The sequence below is a fragment of the Acinonyx jubatus genome, chromosome D3 (genome assembly GCF_027475565.1).
Source record: "Acinonyx jubatus isolate Ajub_Pintada_27869175 chromosome D3, VMU_Ajub_asm_v1.0, whole genome shotgun sequence".
Classification (NCBI taxonomy): domain Eukaryota; kingdom Metazoa; phylum Chordata; class Mammalia; order Carnivora; family Felidae; genus Acinonyx; species Acinonyx jubatus.
Window position 1 is genome coordinate 20,797,136 of NC_069392.1, and position 24,810 is coordinate 20,821,945.

Here is a 24,810-nt window from a genome sequence, read left to right on the forward strand (position 1 = left end):
CCAGCTCATACCCCCTGTATTCTGGATGCTTCTTGGGAAAAATGGCCACATTGTCTATTCTCTCCTATTTGTGCAGGGTTAGCACTGTGCCCTGATTTAAGAACTGTCTAACACTGTTTATTGGTTGAGACAATGAGCTTGACCCATGCAGCCAGTGGGAGCTAGTGCAGGAGCCCACCATGCGGACAAACAGAGTACCAGTATGATAGCTGCAGTGGCTCTAATCCTGGTCCACATGGCATTGTTCCCTTGGCTGGCTGCCACTCTCCCTCAGCCACCCACCAGCGCATCCCCAGGTCCCATCTGGGTCGAGCATCTACCTAAAAGTGCAGCTGCCTGGCTCCGCCCCCCAAAGCTTCGGCTGAAAGAGCTGTGTCTGCTTGCATAGGAGGCTGGCCGGCTGGGCAGCCAGGGCAAGAGGAAAGCAGGAATCTCGGAGTGTAAGAGTTCTTCAGCTACAAAGGCCACCTCAAACCACTTGCGCTGGAAGCTGGCGAAGTCATCCACTGCTGTCGTGTGCCAGGTAGTGGGCTGCTGCATGGCCACTGGGAAAAGCAAAGGGGAGAGAAAGTGCTTATTTTCTTGATGCAAGGCGGAACCTTGAAAACACTATGCCAAGTAAAAGTAGCCATACAGAAGAGATCACATATTACACGATACCACTTAAATGAAATGTCCAGAATAGGCCAATCCTTAGAGACTAAAGGCAGATTGGTGGTGGCCAGGGGCAGCGGGGAAGAGAAGTTTGGCAATGACTGTTAACATGCACAAGGTTTCCTTTCAGGGTGATGGAAACGATCTGGACCTAGACAGAGGTGGTGGTGGTTGCACAACACTGGGAATGTACTAAATGCCAGTGTTCACTTGAAAATGGTTAATTTTATGTTACATGGATTTTACTTCAGTTAAAAAAATATGTTTTATCCTCAGTTTCAGCCCTCTACTTTCAGAGCAGGTAATAGTAACCAGGTTTTTTTCTACTTGAAGGTAAAAGAGGTATCTATTGGCCAAACTGGGAACATAAGGGAAGAGGTGGCAGCAGACATATCAGTGGCTACCAGAAAAACACCTGCACAGATCCACTTCTGACACGTTCTTGGATAAGAGAGCATAGAGAGAGGGCACTAGGTGCTTCATCTGATGCATGTATGATTCCTGAAATCCAGAGGCTGAGAAGCCATTTGTCGGAAGGAGGGGGTCACTTCCAGCCAAGGTCCTGGTGGGCAATGGCTGGACTGGACAAGCGAGTGTCTCCAGCTCTGACCTTGCTGGAATTGGTCCCCCTCTTGGGAATTGTTTTCTCATTAAAAGGAAAAAAAAAAAAAGACTTAAATTGTATATTAGATGGGGCGCCTGGGTGGCACAGTCGGTTAAGCGTCCGACTTCAGCCAGGTCACGATCTCGCAGTCCGGGAGTTCGAGCCCCGCGTCGGGCTCTGGGCTGATGGCCCAGAGCATGGAGCCTGTTTCCGATTCTGTGTCTCCCTCTCTCTGCCCCTCCCCCATTCATGCTCTGTCTCTCTCTGTCCCAAAAATAAATACACGTTGGAAAAAAAAAAAAAATTAAAAAAAAAAAAAGGAAAAAAAAAAGACTTAAATTGTATCTTAGAAAGCATGCTAGGATTTAATAGTCTTTCTGGGGTAAGAAATGGAGTCTAACAAGTAAAAAGTGCTGTAAGTTACTGATTAGAGCCTGGCATGTTATACTCAGAACCACCTGTACTGGATGGGTGGAGAGGGGCACTGTAATTAAAAAGGGTAACCAAAAAATGGCCCATGGGGATTTCCTCACACCAGATCCCTTGGCCTCTTTTAGGTTTATCTTCCATCCACACCGCTGTGATGAAGAACATACTATAGCTTTAAGAAATACTTGTCACTCCTTAAATTAAGTACAAGTGCTCAGGAAGCTGACAGATCTGTCTTCTTAGAATACAAAGTCACACAAGGAACTCAAGAAGCACCATCACTTTAAAGAGCAAGCCAACAGGAAAAACACTTGCCCCTTTGGGCAACAGCATTCGCCTCATCTCTGACCTCGGTCAGGTTCTTTGTCCATGACTATCTTGTAGAAATAGAAGCCGTAGATGAAGGTCCGCCAGACTTCACCAGATGCGTGTGTGATGAGCTGCTCTTCCAGCATTTTCTAGAAGGAGAGACATTGAAACTCTAAAATTCCTGTGGAGGGACATCTTAGAGGTATAGCCCTCGTTTATACGCTGGAGTCAAGGGAGTGACAAAACATCGAGGAGACCCTACCCATCACCCCTCATCAGCCATGATGATTGCTCTAAGATAAATGTTGTTCCTGATGTGAATTATATTACACAATGCAAATACATATTATAACACCATCAATTATTTCAAACATACGAAAAATATAAAGAAGATCCAGGTACACCACCACACAACTCAAACAAAGTGAACATTTGGCTTATACTGACTTCAGATCTTTTCTTTCTTTCTTTCCTTTTTTTTTTGTTCATTTTATTTATTTTAGAATGAAAGAGACAGAGAGTGGGGAAGTGGGGAAGAGGGAGAGAGAGAATCTTAAGCAAGCTCTACAATCAGCATGGAGTCTGACCTCAGGCATGATCCCACAAATCTGGGATCATGACCTGAGCTGAAATCAAGAGTCAAACACTCAACTGATTGAGCCACCCAGGTGCCCTGACTTCAGATCTTTTTATAAAAAAAGAAAGGGGGAGCGGGGGGAATACCTGGGTGGCTCAGTCAGTTGAGCACCAGACTCTTTGTTTTGGCTCAGGTCATTATCTCACAGTTCATAAGTTTGAGCCCTGCGTGGAACCTGTGCTGACAGCATGGATCCTGTTTGGGATTCTCTCTCTTCCTCTCTCTCTGCTCCCCCTCCCCCCACTCGTCCTCTCTCTCTCTCAAAAATAAACTTAAATATGGACTCTAATATGTCCCATTCCTCCTCCTCTCTCACCAAACCACCAAATAAGTGGTTAGTGTAATGTTGCATTAGTGTAATGTAGTATAATGTTATTCTCATGCAGGTTTTAATAATTTTATTATATAGACATGTATTGATAAAGAATATGAGGTATTTTCATGAGATTTTAAATTTTAAATAAAGGACATAATACTATTGTTATTTTGTATACTGGATTTTCACGCAACATCATGCTTTAGACATTTATCCATGTTGACATGTGTCCCTCCAGCTCATTCATTCTAACTGCTGTAGAAACATTCCAATGTGCAAATAAGAAAATTCAATTCTTAGAGAGACAGGAGTATATGTAATAAGGCACAGGCCATGCAAAACTGCCTATTACGACCCCCAAAGAGACAACTGAGGATTGCATGCTTATCTTTTTTAATTTTTTTTTAATGTTTATTTTTTTATTTTTGAGGGAGACAGAGAGAGAGAGAGAGAGAGAGAGAGAGAGAGAGAGCGCGCGCGCAAGTGTGAGCAGGGCAGGGGCAGAGAGAGGGAGACACAGAATCCAAAGTGGGCTCCAGGCTCTGAGCTGTCAGCACAGAGCCAGAGACTGCATACATATTTAAGTCAGTTACTGATTTTACATTTCAGTGATGACAAGCCAGCATGGTAGTTATTTCTAGCGGGGTCCTCTGTGTGGACAGAATGGTGTGAACCACATCAGCCAACTTGACCTTTCCTATTTTTTTCCTCTCGAGCTTAAACAGTGTCATTAAATTCAGCAAGTGTTTGCTACAGTTTGCTACATGCCTACACCATGTGCCAAACAGCATGATGATATGCAAATGGACAAGAAGAGGTAGCTCTGCCCTCAAGAAGTCTGGTCAAGGTGGGAGACAAATGAAATGAGATAGAATTTTCCTTCTGTTGTGCTAAGTGCTATGACAGAGTAAAATACAGGGCACCATAAGGTCCATGAGGCAGAGCCTTGGATCCTGAATGAGCAGGAGTTGACCAGGGGGGATATAGGGGCTCAAGGTCAGAGGGAAGGCATTTCCTGGGAATCTTTTACGGAGATTCCTCCAAGGTTCAAAAGTGCAGACTCCATCCAGAACATTTCAGTTCATGATAAATTCTGATAGATCTTTAAGTCAAGGTATAGTGTCTTTCAAATCAAAACCTGTGGGTTCATTGATTCCAGACAGGCCTCACACTTACTAAAAACAGAGCTTCACCCCAACCTACAGATCACATTACTGAAAAGGGCAGCTGCTTCAGAGACCAGCTCTGATTTCATGGGGGTCTGAGCAGACAGTTCTGTGGGTCCTGCCCACACTCTCTCACCTGCATGATGTCGATGGCCATTGCCTGCGTTTGGACACCCTCCACATTGTTCACCAGCCAGTGCACCACCTCCGCACTGATGAAGCAGCATGGCGAGAGGCCCTTCTGTTCCGAGAGCAGCTGGACTCCTGTCCTGAATTCCAATGTGGCGGGCAGGAAGCAGGGTATGTATGTACAAGGGCAATAAGCAGAAAGAGAACATGAAAAAGAAGGGACTCCCACTAAAGCACTGAATATCTGAAGGAAGGACCTGTGCAGCACAATTTCTCTACACTATTCCTAAACCCACAGAAATCCGCAAGACAGAACAAAAGGTGTTATAGGGGGAAAAGGAAAAGAGGAAGGAAGAAGGATCTGACATTTAGAGCATTACCCATATTTGTCAGGCATTATACTAGGTAACTTACATAATTATTTCATTTAGTTCTTATATCAAACCTGTGACTTAGCCACTAGTATCCCATTTTACAAACAAGATAACAGAGGCTGAGAGAGGTCAAGTAACCTGTGCAAGGTCTCGCAGCTGGTGAGCAATACAACCAGGTATGAATCCACCAAATCACACTGCCTGTGCATCACCATGGCTCAGGCCTGTGGGATCCTCCCGCCCTTGCACTCAAACACATGATGAGCCACTTACGAGGGGTGCTTCATGGCTTCTAGGATCTCCGTCAGGGTGGAGGATGAGGTTAAGGAGCTTGCTGCCAACTGCTGAGAGCTGTAAACAGAGTGTCCAGTCAGCAAAGCAAAAAGGCACATTCACGGTCATAAGCATGAACCTTAGGAACTACTCCCTCTACTTCTTACAGAGCTAGAGGCCAAAGATGACATTGATACTGATGGTGTTCAAGCAAATGCTAGACAGCTACATCCTTAGGGATATCTCAGAGGGGTTCCTGCTTTCAAAGCGTACACATTAAGATAAAAAAAAAATCAAAGTGGTTTTGTGTTCAGACTTGCTTCCCTTAATAAGCACCTCCCCTTTTAATAATGCCTCCGGCACTTCCAAGAGAGCTCCGTGGACTGTTCTGATTTTGCCCCCAAGGCCATCCCCATCATTTAACCTCACCAGAGAGTGCCAGGTAATGAGGTAAGAGCATGGGGACAGAAGCCCAGTATCTTCACTTACCAGCTGGAGGGGTTCTAACTTTTCTTGGCCTAAGTTTCCTCATCTGAAGAGGGGGATGATACTATTCCTAGATTTCAGTGTGTTGTGAGGCTAATGCATGTAAAATAGCACGTGTAGGGCTGATACCCACAAAACCCTAAAAGGTAAACATTACTGAATATAATAACATCAACCTTTTGAAACTCAGATTAAAGGAGCAGATGAAGGTCAAAGAGCTGAGAGGTATCAGGGTCCAGGTTTGACTCCAAGTCTGACTGCTTCCAGAGCCCGTATCTTTCTACCACCTATTGCCTGAGTTCTTCCTCAATGGGCTGATGGTACCTTTATTTTTGATTTATTTATTTTTTTATTATTTTTTTTAATGTTTATTTATTTTTGAGACAGAGAGAAACAGAGCATGAACGGGGGAGGGTCAGAGAGAGAGAGGGAGACACAGAATCCGAAGCAGGCTCCAGGCTCTGAGCTGTCAGCACAGAGCCTAACGTGGGGCTCGAACTCACGGACCGTGAGATCATGACCTGAGCCAAAGTCGGATGCTCAACCAACTGAGCCACCCAGGCGCCCCTATTTATTATTTTTTTAAATGTCTATTTATTTATTTTTGAGAGAGAGTGAGGGAGGGGCAGAGAGAGAGGGAGACAGAGAATCCCAAGCAGGCTCCACATTGTCAGCACAGAGCCTGATGTGGGGCTCAAACTCACGAACCATGAGATCGTGACCTGAGCTGAAATCAAAACTCGGATGCTTAACCAACTGAGCCACCCAGACTCCCCTGGGCTGATGGTACCTTTAAACATGCTTAATACTCAGCAGCTGAGCCCAGTTCACTGGGTGTGAGACATTCATGGCCATGTACTATACTAAATCTGGGGCTTGTTCCAGAAGCTCAAGTCCATAAAACTTCTCTCTTTCCTCAGCCTCAGCCTTCTCCTATTTGGAGGGTCCAGGACTCAGTGGAACATTTCAGGATCTCAAGTTAAAAAAAGCCTGTGAAGGGACACCTGGGTGGCTCAGTCAGTTAAGCATCTGACTTCCGCCCAGGTCAAGATCTCACAGTTCATGAGTTCAAGCCCTGCATCAGGTTCTGTGATGCCAGCACAGAGTCCACTTCAGATCCTCTGTCCTCCTCTCTCTCTGCCCCTGGCCCACTTGCTCTCTCTCTCTCAAAAAAGAAATAAAAACTTTGGACCTCATCAAAATAAAAAGCTTCTGCACAGCGAAGAAAACAATCAGCAAAACTAAAAGGCAACTGACAGAATGGGAGAAGATATTTGCAAATGACATATCAGATAAAGGGTTAGTATCCAAAATCTATAAAGAACTTATCAAACTCAAAACCCAAAAAACAAATAACCCAGTGAAGAAATGGGCAAAAGACATGAATAGACACTTCTCCAAAGAAGACATCCGGATGGCCAACCGACACATGAAAAAATGCTCCACATCACTCATCATCAGGGAAATACAAATCAAAACCACAATAAGATACCACTTTACACCTGTCAAAATGGCTAACATTAACAACTCAGGCAACAACAGATGTTGGTGAGGATGCGGAGAAAGAGGATCTCTTTTGCATTGTTGGTGGGAATGCAAGCTGGTGCAGCCACTCTGGAAAACAGTATGGAGGTTCCTCAAAAGATTAAAAATAGAACTACCCTATGACCCAGCAATTGCACTACTAGGCATTTATCCACAGGATACAGGGGTGCTGTTTCGAAGGGACACATGCACCCCCATGTTTATAGCAGCACTATCAACAATAGCCAAAGTATGGAAAGAGCCCAAATGTCCATCAATGGATGAATGGATAAAGAAGATGTGGTATATATATACAACGGAGTATTAGTTGGCAATCAAAAAGAATGAAATCTTGCCATGTGCAACTACGTGGATGGAACTGGAGGCTATTATGCTAAGTGAAATTAGAGAAAGAGAAAAATCATATGATTTCACTCATATGAGGACTTTAAGAGACAAAACAGATGAACATAAGGGAAGGGAAACAAAAATAATATAAAAACAGGGAGGGGGACAAAACAGAAGAGACTCATAAATATGGAGAACAAACTGAGGGTTACTGGAGGGGTTGTGTGAGGGGGGATGGACTAAATGGGTAAGGGGCACTAAGAAATCTACTCCTGAAATCATTGTTGCACTATATGCTAACTAATTGGGATGTAGATTTTAAAAAATAAAAAATAAAAATAAATAAATAAATAAATAAAAACTTAAACAACAAAACAAAAACTGTGAAGACCACTCCCCTCTCCTCTCCCTGCCCGGAAGTGAACTTCCTTCTAATGCCTGCCTGAGTTCCCACTACAAGAGCCTGGACAAGAGGCTATCCTGTCTGTGTGAATGTCTTCGACAGCAGAGAACGTAGCTCCTCTATGCAGTCCATTTCCCTGAAGCAGTATCAACCACTAGTCAGTTCTTTATCATGAAATGGGACCTGTTCTTTGTAATTTTCGTCATTGGTCCTGATTCGTGTCATTTTTGGCCTTGTCACCTCCAGCCTAAGCATCCCCAGTTCCCCTTCTCTTCCAAAAGCAGAACAAAACCTGCTGCTCAATGAGGAAGCAGAGAAATGCACTCCCTCCCTGTGCACCAGGCAGCCCCTCCAATCTCCTCCACATCCAGAGCTGAAAAATCAGCTGGACTTGATGGGAATGCAGGCCTGGGGGGACAAAAGAGACTACAGAAGTCCAGGCTGCCTGCTGCCTCTGAAGGGATCATCATCCCCAGAGTAAGCGAGGTGCAGTGCACTAGATGCAGGTAAAACTGACACAGACTAAGTGACAGAAAGGAAACTGAGTGACTGCTGGCAAGGGCCAGGCAGGCAAGGTGCCACAGGGGGCCTTGTGCTCTCAAATGAAGACAAGCCAAAGTCAAATCTGAGAACATTCAGCTAAGGACAGCTCAGTCAGTAGGACAGTGAGGCAACAAGACCAGATTGGGCAGAATATTATAAGCTAACACAGCTGGGAAGGAATTAAAAAAGTTTTTCAGATTTGACAAATGGCATTAAAAGCTGGAGCTCTTTCTCAAGTAAACGAGGTCCAAGTAGCTTCTTTTTCCTCTGGATACTCAGGAGTAGGAAAGAACAGCCATGTTTGGGCACAACCAGCAACTCATTTGCTGTTCGTTCATTTCCTTAAGCGGCAGATACTGACTGCCTGCAATCATGTGCCAGGCAGTATGCCAGATGCCACAGAGAACAGGATAGACTCTGTCCGGGCCCCCTTCCCAAAGCCTCCTCCTGCACATGCCTGATACTTTTCTGTGTCTCTGTGGGCACCTTTTAGCTATTCTGGAAGGAAGGCAGGACACAGATCATTAGCCCCATCAAACAGGTGCTGGCAAGGCCTGAGTGGCCCAGGCTCCCAGGCAGAAGTCACGGCCACGTAAGAATTTGGGCCTGGGACTCTGGCCTCCCAAGCTCCGTAGCCTTTGAGGCCAGACCATCCCCACTCCCCAGAAGCATGAGTTCGGCCATTCTGAATCTCACCTGCTGTCACTGGAGTTTGCAGAGAGGAAGCTCTGTTCCCCTGAATTCTGGGAGTTCCCAAAGGCTTGGCTGCTGCCTCTGTCCACAGACTGGCCTGTGCTTACCCCCAGACTGGTGCTGTCCAACACCGGGGTGGCTGTCTGGTCCACAGACACCTGTAGGAGATTTGAAAATGAACAAAAACAAAATTCTTTAAGGTTATTTACATACATGTAAACGACTCCATTCTTCTCTCCTTCCCAGGCCTCAGTGAGCCCTGGTGGACCAGAGCAATAAGAATTTGTACACCCCACACGAAGGCTGACAGGAAACCGCCATTCACAGTGAAATCCCCAGAGCCAAAGAAATGGCACCAGCACCTAACTCAAACCACAGATTTAAACTAAAGAAAACTCTCTACAGAAAGAGTAAGGGGGTCAGAATCATTCCTGTGAGACTGAGAAATAGGAAAGAAGGAACACAACTAGAGACAAATGGGTGAAGATCCCAACAAATGCCTTCGCTTACCATGGGGCATCCTTTTCCACTGTGACTCTCCTTTTCCATAGCTGTCAGTCAAACAGTCTTCTAAGCACCCAGGTCCAAACCTCAGGGGCACCTGATAGCTCCTTTCCTTCTCCAGTTTCACCTCTAAAGAGAGGCCTAGTCCTGTGGCCTCCCCTCAGCTGACTCACATGTATCTCCAAGTGACACTCTTCCCACCAGGGGAAGGCTGTAACAGCCTCCTAACCGACTCCCTTGACTGCAGCCTCTCCCCTGAAGACCCTACCTGCCAGCCACCTCCCTTTTTCATCCTCCTAAAAAGACAGTTCTAATCTCACCGCTCCATGACTCTGAAATCTTTCAGGTCTCCCCATAAGGCTCACAGGCTCACAGGGTCTTGCAAGTCCAGCAAAAACAGCCCTGACCTGTGATCACTCCACACTGCCAGCCACTCACCCACATACACATTCCCAGCCAAATCAAACCCTGTGTGTTTAATCCTGTCTGTATGTTCCCCCAACCTGAGGTGCCCTTCCCTACAACTACAGGCTAAAAACCCATCAGTCTTGAGGACCATTTCAAATGCTGCTGTCTTTGTAAAATGTTTTCTGACTCACTTCACCCCAGCCCCCAAATGAAAATCATCTCTCTCTGTCTGTCTACTTTGGAACTCTATAACCCCTCTCCTGGAAGCTGCCAGGTTTTGCGTCATGTAATGGTATTATATTGGTCTCATTCCCTTTAAACATCTAAGAGCACAAGACCATGACCTGCTCACCTAGAAAAGTTGCAATGCACAGCAAATATCTGTGGAGAGAATAGCAAGACTTCCAGAGCACTTCAAGAAAAATGACTTAGTCCCTCTTACATGGGGCTCTTGAGTACTTCAGAATAGAGTCTTATATTATCAAATATTTTGTTGGGTATCATAAAAATCACTCCTTCTAAAACAGAGTGTCTCAACCTTGGCACTATTGCCATTAGGAGCCAGATAAGTCTTTCTTGGCGGGGGGTGGGGGGGGTGGCTGTCCTGTGACTTATAAGATGTTGAGCAAGGATGCCTGGGTGGCTCAGTCAGTTGAGCATCCGACTTCAGCTCAGGTCATGATCTCACAGCTCATGGGTTCAAGCCCTGTGTCGGGCTCTGTGCTGACAGCTCGAAGCCTGGAGCCTGCTTCAGATTCTGTGTTTCTCTTTTCTGCTCCTCTCCCGTTCATGCTCTGTTTTTGTCTCTGTCTCTCTTTCTAAGTAAATAAACATTTAAAAAAATTTTTTTAAATAGATGTTGAGAAGCATCCTTCACCTACTAGATGCCAGTAACACCATCCCCCTATCACTGCCTCCCATTTCCAGCTGTGACAATTAAAAAAATATCTCCAGATACAACCAAATGTGCCCCAGGAGAGACAAAGTTGTCCCCAGTTCTTAAAGAACCATCTCCTACATCAGACTCAATGATTTGCAAAAAGACGCCAGACAGACTTTGCTAGCACCATAAATACATGGAGAAATGCAGCAAGCAGCAGCTTGCAATTACCAATCACCATCTGCCCCTAACTAGCAAGACTTAGGAACAGGTACTACACCACAATATTAAATGAGAAATTAATTGAGGGAAGCTAGACCCAATTCTTAGGTGCTGCCTTCCAGACCACTGTAGTGGGGTCATCTCTCATCTGTGGCACCTGAGAATTGCCCCATCAGCCTAAACTGCCAGAAATCTACATGATTCCTACAGCTTTCTTTTAGCAGGGATGTGGTTAAGGAGTCCCTTCTAAATCAGAAATTGGCAAATCTTTTTTGTAAAGGAGCAGAGAGTAATTACTTTAGGCTATGTGGGCTAGATGGCCTGTTAAAACTACTCAAATCTGGGGCACCTGGGTGGCTCAGTCAGTTAAGCGTCCAACTGTGGCTCAGGTCATGATTTCGTGGTTTGTGGGTTCGAGCCCTGTGTTGGGCTCTGTGTTGACAGCTCGGAGCCCGGAGCCTGCTTCGGATTCTGTGTCTCATTCTCTCTTTGCCCCTCCCCCACTTATGCTCTGTCTCTCTCAAAAATAAATAAATGCAAAAATTAAAGATTAAAAAACAAAAAAGCAACTACTCAAAACTGCTTGAAGGATGGAAGCAGCCAGACAATGTAAATGAATGGGCATGGCTCTGTTCCAATAAGAATTCTTTCTTTTCTTTTCTTTTCTTTTCTTTTCTTTTCTTTTCTTTTCTTTTCTTTTCTTTTCTTTATTTTGAGAGAGAGAGGGAAAGAGAGAAAGAGGGAGAGGGGCAGAGAGAGAGGTAGAAAGAAAGAGAATCTTAAGCAGGCTCCATGCTGTCAGCGCAGAGCCCAACATGGGGCCCGAACTCACAAACCATGAGATCATGACCTGAGCTGAAATCAAGAGTTGGACACTTAACCGACTGAGCCATCTAGGCACCCCATCTTCCAATAAGAATTATGTATAAAAGCAGATGGTGAGTCAGATTTGCCCGTTTCCTGACCTCACTTTTATATCATACAATGTTCATCTTTTAAGAGGCTGCTTAGATCTTAATACCAGGAAAGGTTATGCTTCTTCCAAGCAAATGGTTTGTCTTTTTATCTTATTACCACTCTGAATCCTGGAACAGATGTTTCCCACTTTTCTTTGGCTCCCAGATAGTACAGGACTGAATTTAGCACAAAACTCTAGATACTTTATAAGTCCTCAGATAATGTAGTATCTTGTATTTTTCTTTTATTTCCCCACCTAGTCACATTTTATTTTGGAGGTTCCATTTACTTCCATAATCCGCCTGAATTAACTTTTCAGAATAAACAAAAAGACAAGAAAAGCTGGATGGACTGAATTGCAGTCTTTGTGCAGAGGCCTGGAAAGAGGCAAGTGGAGGGAGGTGCTTGGTGTTGGATGCAATTCCATTCATTTTTTTTAAGATCTTATTTTTTGGGGCACCTGGGTGGCTCAGTCAGTTGAGCGTCCGACTTCGACTCAGGTCATGAACTCTTGGATTGTGAGTTCGAGCCCCATGTCGGGCTCTGTGCTGACAGCTCAGAGCCTGGAGCCTGCTTCGGATTCTGTGTCTCCCTCTCTCTCTGCCCCTAACCCACTCGCATTCTATCTCTGTCTCTCTCAAAAACAAATAAACATTAAAAAAATTAAAAAAAAAAAAATCTTATTTTTAAGTCATCTCTATAGCCAAAGTGGGGCTCAAACTCAACCTCGAGGTCAAGAGTCACATGCTCTACTGACTGAGCTAGCCTGGCACCCCAGATGCAGCTCCATTTTAAGAGCCTTGTCCAAAATCCTCCTTCCAGAAGGATTCCATGTAACCTGCATAGATATCCTGCTTCCAGCAGCTGCAGTTGAATCTCTCCCTTTTTTCAGTAGGTTACAGTTAGGGACTTGCTTCCAAAGAACAGAGTATAGCAAGGGTAAAACAGTAACTTCATAATGGAGACAGCTGGCAAATACTGCATCACGTGCTGTTCACATGACCAGCGATGTTGTATGGGTCCCATATACCAGCTATTATGTAGTGACAAGGAGTATGCTTTACCGCTGAGGTATTCTTGTCAAAAACCCACAACTCTACCATGAGAAAAACATCAAACTTACCCAGATTCAGAGGCATTCTTCAGGATATCTAGCCTGGGAGCCTCAAGACTCTCAAAGTCATAAAAATAAATAAAAACAAAAATAAAAGCAAAAAACAAGTAAAGACTGAGAAAACTGTCACAGACCAGAGGGCACTGGGGAGACATGAAAACTAAATGCAACATGGTGCCCTGAATTGGATCCTGGAACAGAAAAAGGGCATTCATAGAGAACTGGTGAAACCCAAATAAAGTCTGGTATTTAGTCAATTAAACAAAGAAACCCTCTTCAGCAACAGCAATCCCCAGTCTCCTTCTCTTTTCCTACACACCCAAAGCCATGGGAGAAGATGAGGGGGGAAGCTCTGCCAGGGATGCCTTACAGGTTAATACCGTCCTCAACAGGCACCTCCTAGGACCCTCCAACTCATGTGCCTGTCAGAGCCCTACTACTTTCTTAGGCTGGAGGACAATCAGCCACAAGGAAGCTGCCAGCCCAGCTCTCCAACTATACCTTGAGGGTGGTAGACAGAACACATTGCTTTGTCTTACCTGGAGACAAAATGGGCTAAGTGGTGTTCCTGGTTTCCCCTCACCTGACTCCTTTAGGGCATTTAGAGGCAACATAAAGGGACCCATGACAGAATCTCATATTCAGACAGCTTGGGAATAACTCCCAGCTCCATAGCCAGGAGATTTTCCAAGGTTTATAATATCAGGGAAGGACAGAATATCTTCCCAAATCAAATCTCTTCCACCTGCCCTCATGGAGTTTACCATCTGGGAGTGGGAAGGAAAAACAGACATTAGACAAGGAATGCCCATATTAGGACAGCTCTATGCCCAGGAGGAGCTTGGGATTTGCCATCTCAATTAAACTGGATTATCTCCACAGGTACAGCCTCCCTCCTCCACATGTCCATCCCAACCCCTGATTCTCAATGCTTATTTATATTTTTATATCTTAACATCACTCTAAAAAAGAAAAGACATTATCAATAACTAGACATATAATAAGATAAATACACAAGAAAACCCAGTGAAAAGGATAGAAAAAGTGAGAGAAAGAGAAAACAGGGTAGGAAAAGTGAAATTTTAGAATCTAAGTACTTCGATGATAACGTTTTAAACGTCTAGACCTGCGGCATGCAGTACAGTAGCTACTGGCTATATGTGGCTATTTAAATATAAATTAATTAAAATAAAATGTAAAATTCAGTTCCTCAGTTGCCACTTGTCAAATGCTCACTAGCCATGTGTGACTAACCATCTGTGTTGGACAGCACAGATACAGAACATTTCCATCATAGCAGGAAGTTTGATTGGACAACACTGTTCTAGAGCAAAGGCGGCAAACAAAAATATGTACAAGGACCAGTAGGTATATATTAGCACACCTGACTAAAGGCCATGGGCTGCTCCAAGGCCATGTGACCACTGCTGGGAAGGAAGCCAGGCCCAGTGTCTAGCTTATTTCATAATACAAGACAGAAACCTGATTTGTGTATGAAATCTCCTGATTTTTTAAAATATTTCCAACCACTTCAAAAATTAAAAATGCACAGCAAGGCTGAACATGTTTTTGGGAGATGGGAATGAAATGAATGTCCTGCAGGGAAAACTGTGCTCTTGGCAGAAGTCTGACGCATAGATTTCTGATAAGAACCTGCCTTGATGGTGGAGGGTTTAGGTTAGGACAATGGTTGATTAAAGTGACCCTAGAGTCCTCCGGGCATGGGGGGGGGGGTGGGGGTGGGGACTGAGCCCCCGGGGGATGTGAGCCTTTTGTTCACTCAAGTTTCCAAAGAGGAAAAAAAAAAAAAAAACCCACACAACAGATCAAAGGGGGAAAAGTCTACTTTTAGTCACACTGACTCTGACTTCCCAGGGTTCCCACCAGCATGCTGTGTACTACTGTCCTAACAGCTTCAAAGTGCATCCTGCAAAAGCCTGGGGGCCTGTGGTAGCATCTCTGTTGCCATCACAGGTTGCAACTGCTGGGGGCTGGGAGACTTCTCCAATCCCCCACATACTTAAGCCAGAATGGTTCCATGTTTGTTGGGTTACAGTTCAGAGTTTGGTGTAAATTATCCATTGGGAAAGAAAGGGTTCCATTGTTCAAATAAACATTTTTGTGTCTATCTCCACCATCAGTATGTCTGAGGTGGTATTTACAGAGCCCCTCCCAAGTGCCAGGCTAGGTGCTACAGAATCAATGGTGAGCAACACAGACATGGCCGCTGCCCTGTGGGAGCTTAGTCTCATGAAGTTGGGCACTAATCAAACCCAGTCATACAAATATAAAGGTAGAACCAGGAGAAGAACTGAAAGGAGGGGCACTATGTAAATCTAAGATGTAGGATTTGACTAGACGACTAGGAGTTAACCAGGCACAGAGGGAACAGTATGTGCCAAGGCACTGTGGCAGGAAACCTGGTGCCTACGGCAATCTAGAGAAAGGCTCATGTCATTGGAGTCCAAAAGTGAGAAAGAGGATGACAGAAGATGAGGTTAGAAAGGGAGGGAGGGCCTTGGTCATGTGGGACCTTCCAGGCCTTTGTAAGGATTTTGGCTTTTACCCTAAAGGAAAGAAAGCCACATGTTATGAACTGAATGTATGTTCCCAAAATTCATATGTTGAAGCCCTCACCCCCAAAGTGATTGTATTTGGAAGTGGAGCCTTTGGGAACTGATTAGGTTTTGATGAGGCCATGAGGGTAAAGCCATGATGGGATTAATGTCTGTTATCCTAAGAGAGACCACAGCTCTCGCTCTGTCTGCCACCTGAGGACAAACGAGAAGGTGGCCAGCTGGAAGCCAGAAGAGGGCCCTTACCAGGAACCGAATGTGCCAGCACCTTGATCTTAGAGTTTTCAGCCTCCAGAACTGTGAGAAGTCAATGCGCTGCTTAAGCCCCCCAGTCTATGGTATTTTGTCACAGCAGCCCCAGCTAATACACTGTGGAAAGGTAAACCCTGGATGCAGGCTGGGGAACAAACTGGAGAGGGCTGGGATGGAAGCAAGAAGACCATGCTGGAGGCTGCCTCAGGACCAAGATGGGAAATGGTCACAGGGACACAGGCTGGGGGGTGGTGATAGAAGTGACAAGTGACTTCACATGGGGCTGATCTGCTGAGAGGCATACATTCCTGTGAGAATAACTGGCTGGGGGTCAGGTGGTAGGGGAGGGAAGAGACCCTAGCACCGGCTCAGGCCTCAGGTGGCAGGGGCCTGTCCCCCTCGACCATGATATTCTTTCAAGCTCCAAACTGCAGACTAATGATATCATGAGGCTGACTTCTGAGGAAAATTTCATTACCAAGGGTTTCTCATGCTCTCCAAATTCTTCTGTAAATTTGTGATGATAAAAATTGATTTCCAGAGAGCAGGGCACGGAGAGGAGAACTGTGTAGCTCTGTTCCACTTATCAGGCAGAGTGACACCTTCATTATCATTAGAATGATGAATTGGTGGCACAAAGAACCATTTTCCAAGACTGGTGCATGGCCCTGTTCCCTGCAACCCTCTGTGCACTGCTATCTGTTTTAATTTTACAGACACTTCCTTCCCAGAGCAGAGTTAGAGTCCAGGGTGATGCTGCTCTCCTGCTTGGCCAAGAGGAACCCCTTCTCAGCAGAGAGCTGTCATCAGCGGCCAAAAATTACAGGCATTACCTTTGCGACTCAGCCAGAGGTAGAGGACTTACTTTGCAAGGTCCAACAGGGTCACCCCAGAATTTCAGAGATCAAAGGCATAGGAGAGGTCACCCAGGCCCAGTGCATTTTCTCACACACACACACACACACACACACACACACACACACACACACACACACAGGGAAAACAGCTGACTGGACCAATCAAGCTGGTTCACTACCTGTACCAACTGGCCCCTGTCCTCCCTCCCCTCTCCCACACAGAGGTACATGTTTGGGGGACTGACTATATGCCAGGGTATAGCTAACCACAAACATGCTTCATCTCAGGTCCCTCTCACAGCAATCCTACAAGGAGAACACAGTTACTAGTCCCATTCTACAGATGAGAAACCTGAGGTTCAGGGAGGTTAGTGCAGCTGTCCAAAGCCTCACAACTAGTCTGATGCCAGAGCCTACACCCTGACAGTCTTCTAACATGCAGCCCTGTTCTCTGAAAGAGCACACAACCCACTCTTTGTGCTTCCTGGTCCTGGAATTAGGGTGGAAAGCAGAGGCTGCAGGAATAGGGAGTAGGCACTAATAAACAGATGTTTGCAATGGACACCGAAACCTGGCACGGTAGGAATCCTATCCTAATCGTAGCTAGTATCCAGCCACCACATCCCCTGCAACATGCAATATTATTGCTGCCTCATGCATTCATTACTGGAAGTGTTACTTAGTTTCCAAATATGTGGGGCTTTTCTAGTTACCCAGTTGTCCTTTACCTGTAACTTAATTGCATGGTGCTCAGAAATGTGCTCTATGGGATTTCACTCCCTTGAAGTCTGTTGAGAAATAGATATTCTTTCTAATCCTCAAAACTATCCTACAAGGAAGGTATTTTTATTTCCTTCAAATCAGGAAACTGAGGTTCAGGTGGTTAATTAACATCCTTAAAGCAGCTCCCTGGTACAGTGCTGAAGATGAAATCTTAAAGGAGTCATCTGACTCCACTGGCCTTTCTCCATTCCCCACACAGCACGTTAGAAAACAAACACCACAAATTTCATGTTATGTATATTTTAACACAATAATAATAAACAAAACAAACATAGTTAAAAAAGCACAATTTCATTTTGTGTAAGTATAGAGGCTCCCTTACTACATATGAGTAGAGACAATATATTGATTTATGTGTAAGCATAACAACACACCTGGTGGGTAATATAAACTTTATTCGTGTGCCTCTCCTAACAGGTCATTGTGGGAACTTGTTCACTCTTGTTCCACCTGGAATTTCACCATGTGAAGCTATGTGGACTGCTATATTATTATAGGACTTATAAGACAATTCTCTTCTGGCTCTGCTGATTTTTCTTATGCTAACTTCTAATCTAAGGCTAAAATTTTTCACAAGAGGGTCTCTCATTAGAAAGTAAAAGGTTAAAAAGTCCACCCCAAGTTTGTTCTAAACCAAAAATGTAGCATGCTTTCCACACTTAAAGATCAGAGATTCTTGGATTAGAACTCAGAGATCCTGACAGGGATTTACCCAGGGTCATGCAGCTCACTGGGAAATGGCATGCACAGATCTCTGAAAACCTGCACAGACAGGCATAGCACCATGTGACCTCTGAAGCAAGGGAAGAGTCCCAACGCTAACTACCCCCTTTCTCTCCAGGCACACTGTGCTACATGGTGCAGGGGCTCAGCCACTCATGACTTGTGTGCCTTTGACTAGGTAATATATTTAAGCCTCAGTTTCTTCATCTGGAAAGTGGGGTGATAATACCTGCACCTCACAGACTGTTGTGAAGACTATGTGTGCAAAGCCCTTTGCATAGCAGCTGGCAGAGTGAGTATTCAACGTTGCTTTTCTGACTTCCACCAAACAGGGATCCCTTAACCTTTGCCCTTGAACTTCTCAAGTCTTGTTCTCCTTAGTCTGTCTGACTCTACATAAACCCTTTCAACTCTTTCAAATCTCTGTAACTAAGTCAATTTCATATACTTATGGGCATTGATAAAGCGCAAGGAGCCCAGTTTCTCTTCCACTAGGACCTGTCAGAACAGTAATTACTAAAGCCAGTTACAAAGCAGAGGTCACAAGTCAAGCCTGTTGGTCTTGGATTTAAATCTCAGCTCTACCCTGTACTAGGTAAAGCACAACTTCTTTGTGCTCCAATTTCTCTTTGTGTCAACTTGGGATAAATTAGCTCACAGGCCATGTAGTAAGGATGACATGAGAGAATACTATGTGTTTGGCACAGAGCAACTGAAGAATGTTTATGCTTGGAAGGCCTGTGGAGGTCTGGTCCCAACCCTTTATTTGACAAATGAGGTAAGGGAAGTCCAGAGGCGAGGTGAACTGCCCAGGGTTGCTCACAATTAGCCTATGACAAAGCATACGCCTATTAATAAATGCTTGCTGTGTTTTTCACCACTTCCTGCCACACTGTTAATGAATTTATCAGGTTGTACTGGCAGGAAAAAAGTAAGTGCTCAGTCCTTAAGAAAACATATTTCATGTTATATGGACAAAACACCTAAACGGGAAGATGTTGCTATTGTAGCAGAGAATCAATGGCAACCTTGTGAAACAGGCAGAGCGGGAAACCAATGCATCAACGCTGATGCGATCATCTGTTCTCTCACATTAATCGTTTCCATCCCCCTCTGCGGCCACCAACCCCACGGAAGGGAATGACACTTCTGAGATTGAATTCAATTTCAGCTGCCCTTCCAACTCAGCTTCAGCCCAATTTCATCTGTTCAGAGCCGAGCAGAAGCCTTCTGCTGATGGGACAGGCATGCAGGGGCTTCAGAGCCCTTGGAGTTTGACTGACCTGCGGGTAGAAGGTGGACGACGCTGTGCGCGGGCTGCGGACAAACTCCATAAAGAAGGCCCCGTCCTGAAGTCAGAGGAGGAGGAAGCAGCAGCGGCAGCAGCAAATGCAAGGGAGCAAAGGAACAAATGTGGACCCGTGGTGAACCATCAGGGGAAGGAGAGGGTATGAAAGAAAAAAAATAAAAATAAAAACAAGGAGGGAAGGAGAGAAACAAGGGCATGTGAGGGGGATGGAGGGAAAAAAAGAGAGAGAGAGAAAGAGAGAGAGAGAGAGAGAGAGAAAGAAAGATCCACCCAGAAAGACCATATCCAAATGCAAAGCATTAGCAGGAATCCACACCTTCTTGGGCAGAATATCCCACCTGTGTGGGAGCAAGCACAGGGATCGAGGTGTGTCCAAGCTCCCTCAGATCTCATCAGAGCCTGGCTTGGAGGCCAGCACCCTCCCACATAGCTCTGAACTTCCTTCAGACCTATGTCAAGGGAGAGGAAAAAGCCACTTGGTGGGGATGGTGGGGGAAAGGTTTCAGGGGTCGCTTCCTGGCCTCCCGCCTGGCTGGATGACCAGCAGCCCTCTTGGAGAGACAGAGGCTTGAGGCTTTCAATTCTGCCTGTTAATAAACATGGCAGCCAGATGGGAGAAGAGGATTCAATGCAAGAAAAGTTCGTGCTTAATTTTTTAAGCAAATAGGGGATCCAGAAGCAGCAATACCTTCTCCTCCACTGGTTGGATAACAAAATATCAAGAAGCTGAGACATATAGAGTGTCAGAAACATATGCATCATGGGGTGGGGGTGAGGGTGGGGAGGTGGAGAGTTCTGAAGCTGTCTTCCTCTCTGAACCTATTCTTGTGGGGTGCAAGCTGCCATGTATTTGAAACAAAAACAACATAGAGGACTTTCCCGAAGATCCCTCCTTTCATCTTACTTAAATTCTTGTCCCTTCAAAATACTCTTTATTTTTTATGCATTACCACTGAAATTCAGAAATGGCACTTGATAAATCTGAAGGTCTACTTTCTTACAACTTTTCTTCAGTTCTCAAAATGGAATCACTGAAGTATATGGGTTGGGTGCCCATTTTATCAATACTGTTGCCATTTCCCATCAACCACTGCGAACTCAAATAACAAACCATGGAAATATGTGGCTGTGGAGATACAATCTCAGGACCTCTCTGCATCCTAACACAAGATGCGCTGACTGGGGACACTGTTGGCATTTCTAAGCATGTCACACAGAGGTCTTCCCTTTGGCCATCTCATAACATCTACATTTCTCTTTGACTACTTGGGGATCTACATCTGTGACAAATGATAACCGTCCATGTGGATTTTAGTGCTCAGGGGGAAAATCAGAAGAGTGTGCTAATCAGCAATCTAATATTTGGCCATTGGTGTATTTTAACCTTAATGCTTGTGGTTCTATAATTTCTCTGCTTCTCAGTCCGGCCCTGGGCACTGGTTCTAATCCTCAAAGATGGCAATAAGTAGGGGTAACAGCTAGAGGGCAGCGCACAAGATGCTTATGAATTCTCACTGTTCCATCTGTGTCCCTTCTCTGCTAGAACATATAGAAGTAGAGCTGCTAATGCTGCTGAGGTTTACATACATGTGAAAAGATTCTTCCTGGATGGATAGATCGTTCCTTATGCAGAGACTATCCTTGAGACTGTACCTAAAGTCACTTCCTAGAGCTGGGTGAGGGAACTACAGACTGCAGGCCAAATCCAGCTACTGGTTTATTATAGTCTGTGGGCTAAGGGTGGTTTTTAAAAATTTATATGGAGATAGAAGTACCTACATAATAGCCTTGATCTTGCCTGTTGGCTCACAAAGCCTGAAATATTTATTTAGGTTTGCCAACCGCTAGTCTATAGAATATATGAGCTGCCTATAGCCTCAGTTTATACTTTCTTAGATTTTAACCCCTGCATCCTGGTAGTCTAATTCTACTCATTTATCCCAAAGAAATAATAAGAGATGCGGTCAAATAATTATGTGCAAGGATGTTGTTTGCAGTATTACTTATAATTGTGATACAGCGCAGAATAACTATAAAAACTTATACAATAATTACCAAAAATCCTTTTTAAAAATCAGAAACCATCTACAATTTTAATAAAAAAGTAAATTACCCATGAGGGTCTATCCATATGGTGATATATTATGTATTATTGAAAAATCATACTTTTACAAAATATTTAATGACTAGAAAATTTTCATGATATGGAAGTAAAATAAACAAATACATAGATAGATGCACAAGTTGGCCACAATTTTGAAAAATGAAATACATGTATTGAATCTCCTTCATCTCCTAGTGATAGAGAGCAGGTAAGAGAACGCAGTCAGCTTACCTTCCCATACTAGAATGATCTCACATTCTGAACTTCCCAGAATGAGTAGACAGAGCCAAGTTTATTCATCTTAAAAGATACAAAAAGCCTGATCTATGGAGTTTCTGGCCCCTCTGCTGGACTTGTTATTTGGTACAGAGGCCCAAAGCTTCAGGTTTTAATTCCCCCATCCGCTCAGGATGCAATCCATTTGACTGTACTTCTCAGGAATCTAACTGATGGGAATTTCTTTATCAAAGAGTTAGCTCTCATGGAAGCTGCCCCAAGAGCTTTCTCCCTCCCATCTGGGAGAGCCAAGGATGTGGCTGAAGGAAAACCAGATGGCCAATTTCACAGCTCCAACCAGATTTTGGGACTTGACCAATATAGTTTAGCTTGACTATGTTGTATCTGCATTTATCTAGCAGTTAACTTCCTTACAATTGTGAGCAGAAACTGCTTCTTTAGAAATAGTAATGCTTAAAAGGGTTCAGGGTAGAATTCATCCAAATCCTCAGCATATTCAACCCTGGATTCGAATGGCTATTCATTTGGCCCGCCATGTCGGGCCCCTGAGAGCATGAGGCAGCTCCCTGCTGGAGTGGCCCCCTTTACCTTTCGTGGGCTGTCCACGTAGGTGGGAGTCATGGCAACGCTGCTGCTCTCCGCTGGCTGGGAGGAGCTCTTGCCACTGTGCACAGCTGCCTGCTGTTCTCCCATGCACCTGAAAGATGGAAAAACACATATCTGTGGCTTGTTGGGAGCCCCCTGGTGAAGGGCCCACATTAGCCAAGATGAAATGAAGATACTACTGCTGTCACCTCAGAAACACCCTTCTTTATTTCTCCTTCAGGCCCAACACAATACCCTTCATTGCATTCATTGTCCTGAACAGTCAATAGTCCTCCCAGATAAACAAGAAAAGAGCTCCATTTAAAAAGCACTGTCGTAGTGCTTATAGTATTTACATATTACTTTGAAAAGCCATGTGACATGGTTTGAATGACTCCATCCACAAACAACCCTTTTTTTAATCCTCTGGGAAGACTTGTTCTCGGTTTTCATTAAATATACCAGCAGAAGCACATTCTGAAAATTAGGGCTGCATTAACATGTGGCATAAACTATATGGGGAAATGTGTAAACTCCCCATACATTTTGAAGGTTTATATGTTAATTTTTCAAATACATGCACTTATATCCCTGCTCCTCTCCCCAACCCCCAATCACACATATCTAACAGACACTATCTCATAACACAAGACAACTATGGTTTTCTTATGACATCTTATCCCATCTCCGTTCTGATGTACATAAAAGTACATAAAAGCATATTTCCACATTTATTTTCCTTTTACCTATACTAAAAATAATTATGAGCTGTCATAACTTAAATGCTCCCCCAAATTTCTTCAACATATCACTGAATTTTTATTTGGTAGAGTTCAGGAGACTCACATTATAGTCTTAAATCTTCATCACTATTGTAACATACACTTCTTGTGGTGTACGCTGTGAGGCACTGCCCAGATCCCTCTGCTATGGCCTTGCTGGCACAGTAGTGGGCCATGTTGTCCAGACTACTCACCTGTCAGCCCCTTTGGGGACAGCCCCAGCTGCAGAGCAGCCTTGTTCAAGCTCCTCCCCCCACCGGCCCCCAGCTGCCCACAGACAATGAGTGATCAACAAGGGGGTGTATAGATCTGGCCATGTTGGTCCAACTGGGCTCATCTCTGAAGGCTGTTCTAGCTCTAGAGCTTGAGTGAGGGGACCCAAGGCTGTCACTGGGCCTGCACTGCACCTGGCTGCTCCCTCTATCCACTCCTGCTTCTTCCTCTCTCCCACACATGCTGAGCCTAAGGCCTCTCCTTAATAAACAACCTGCATGTTAAACTCCATCTCAGCCTGCTTCCCAGAGATCTCAGTCTGCGACACTTCTAAAATTCTGACATGTTTATTACAGATTGTCAAGTAATCTCATACCAGAGATTAAAAATCAGTTTCCATGGTAACCTGTTATACTCTTTTTTTTCTAGTTTATTATGGAAAAATTTCAAACATATACAAAAGATAATAAATCCCTACATACCCAGCCCCAAAATTATAGAGCCAATCATGTTTCATCTATACTCCTTACCTATACACTCCAATTATTTTGAAGCAAAACATATTTCACCTGTAAGAACTTCAATATTCACTCTATCATTAAAAGAAAATAACTTAAAAAAAAACATAACCATAATTCAAACACACTTAAAATTTTAAAAAATTTCCAATATCAAATATTTCCCCAACTGTCTCCCAAAAATTATTTGTAGTTTGTTCAAAACAGGGTTCAATTAAGGTCCCCCTGTTGCAATGAGTTGTATCTCTTAACTCTTTTTTAAGCTATAAGTTCCTCTTCATTGTACTTCTATCTTTACAATTTATTTGTTGAAGAAAGTAGCTCATTTGTCCTGTAAATGTACATAGTCTGGATGTGCTGATTTTTATCCCTTTATTGTTTATCATATTCCTCTGTGCCTTGTACTTCCTGAGAACTGGGAGTTATACCTAATGGCTTGAGCAGATTCAGGTTCAATTTTGGACAAGAACTCTTCTTAAGTGGCATTATATATATCTATCTGGAGGCCTGTAATATCTGGCAGTCTCTCTCTGGTGATATTAGTGGCCACTGGTGATTTCTGTTAGATCCAGAAGTTCATTAAAGATCACACATGGTAATAGTCTATCATTCCTTCTGTACCTATTAGCTGCAATATTGAAAAAAGACAAACTTCCCTACACCAATTACTTGGTTACTCTGAGGTGTAATTCATATAGGAAAAGCAGAACAATTGCTCAATTCTTTCCCATGTCCCTGCACCACACTGTCTCTCTCTACCACATCAAAATGTGTTTTCCTTTGAGCCTCATCCACAAAGGCACACTGTGACATTCTCTCCCCCAAAGCTGCAGGGAGAGGAAGACCTGGTTACCCCCCATTGGCCCCTCAGATACACATGACAATCCCCATTTAGTGA

At 44.2% G+C, this 24,810-nt stretch overlaps 1 protein-coding gene across 14 annotated transcripts in view; it reads right to left on the minus strand.

Annotated features, from left to right (window-relative positions):
* DEPDC5 (DEP domain containing 5, GATOR1 subcomplex subunit) overlaps positions 1-24,810 on the minus strand; it is a 126,325-nt gene that overhangs the window by 15,886 nt on the left and 85,629 nt on the right. For 9 of the 14 annotated variants that reach the window (XM_053206735.1, XM_015081465.3, XM_053206734.1 and 6 more), the window contains 7 exons: positions 22,403-22,511; positions 19,448-19,513; positions 8,892-9,046; positions 4,892-4,969; positions 4,252-4,384; positions 2,037-2,145; positions 321-545 (listed from right to left, as the gene is read on the minus strand). In XM_053206735.1, the coding sequence (XP_053062710.1) occupies positions 321-545; positions 2,037-2,145; positions 4,252-4,384; positions 4,892-4,969; positions 8,892-9,046; positions 19,448-19,513; positions 22,403-22,511 (875 nt within the window). The remainder of the gene's footprint in view (positions 1-320; positions 546-2,036; positions 2,146-4,251; positions 4,385-4,891; positions 4,970-8,891; positions 9,047-19,447; positions 19,514-22,402; positions 22,512-24,810) is intronic. The other 5 variants (XM_053206738.1, XM_053206737.1, XM_015081467.3 and 2 more) reach the window with 1 other exon arrangement.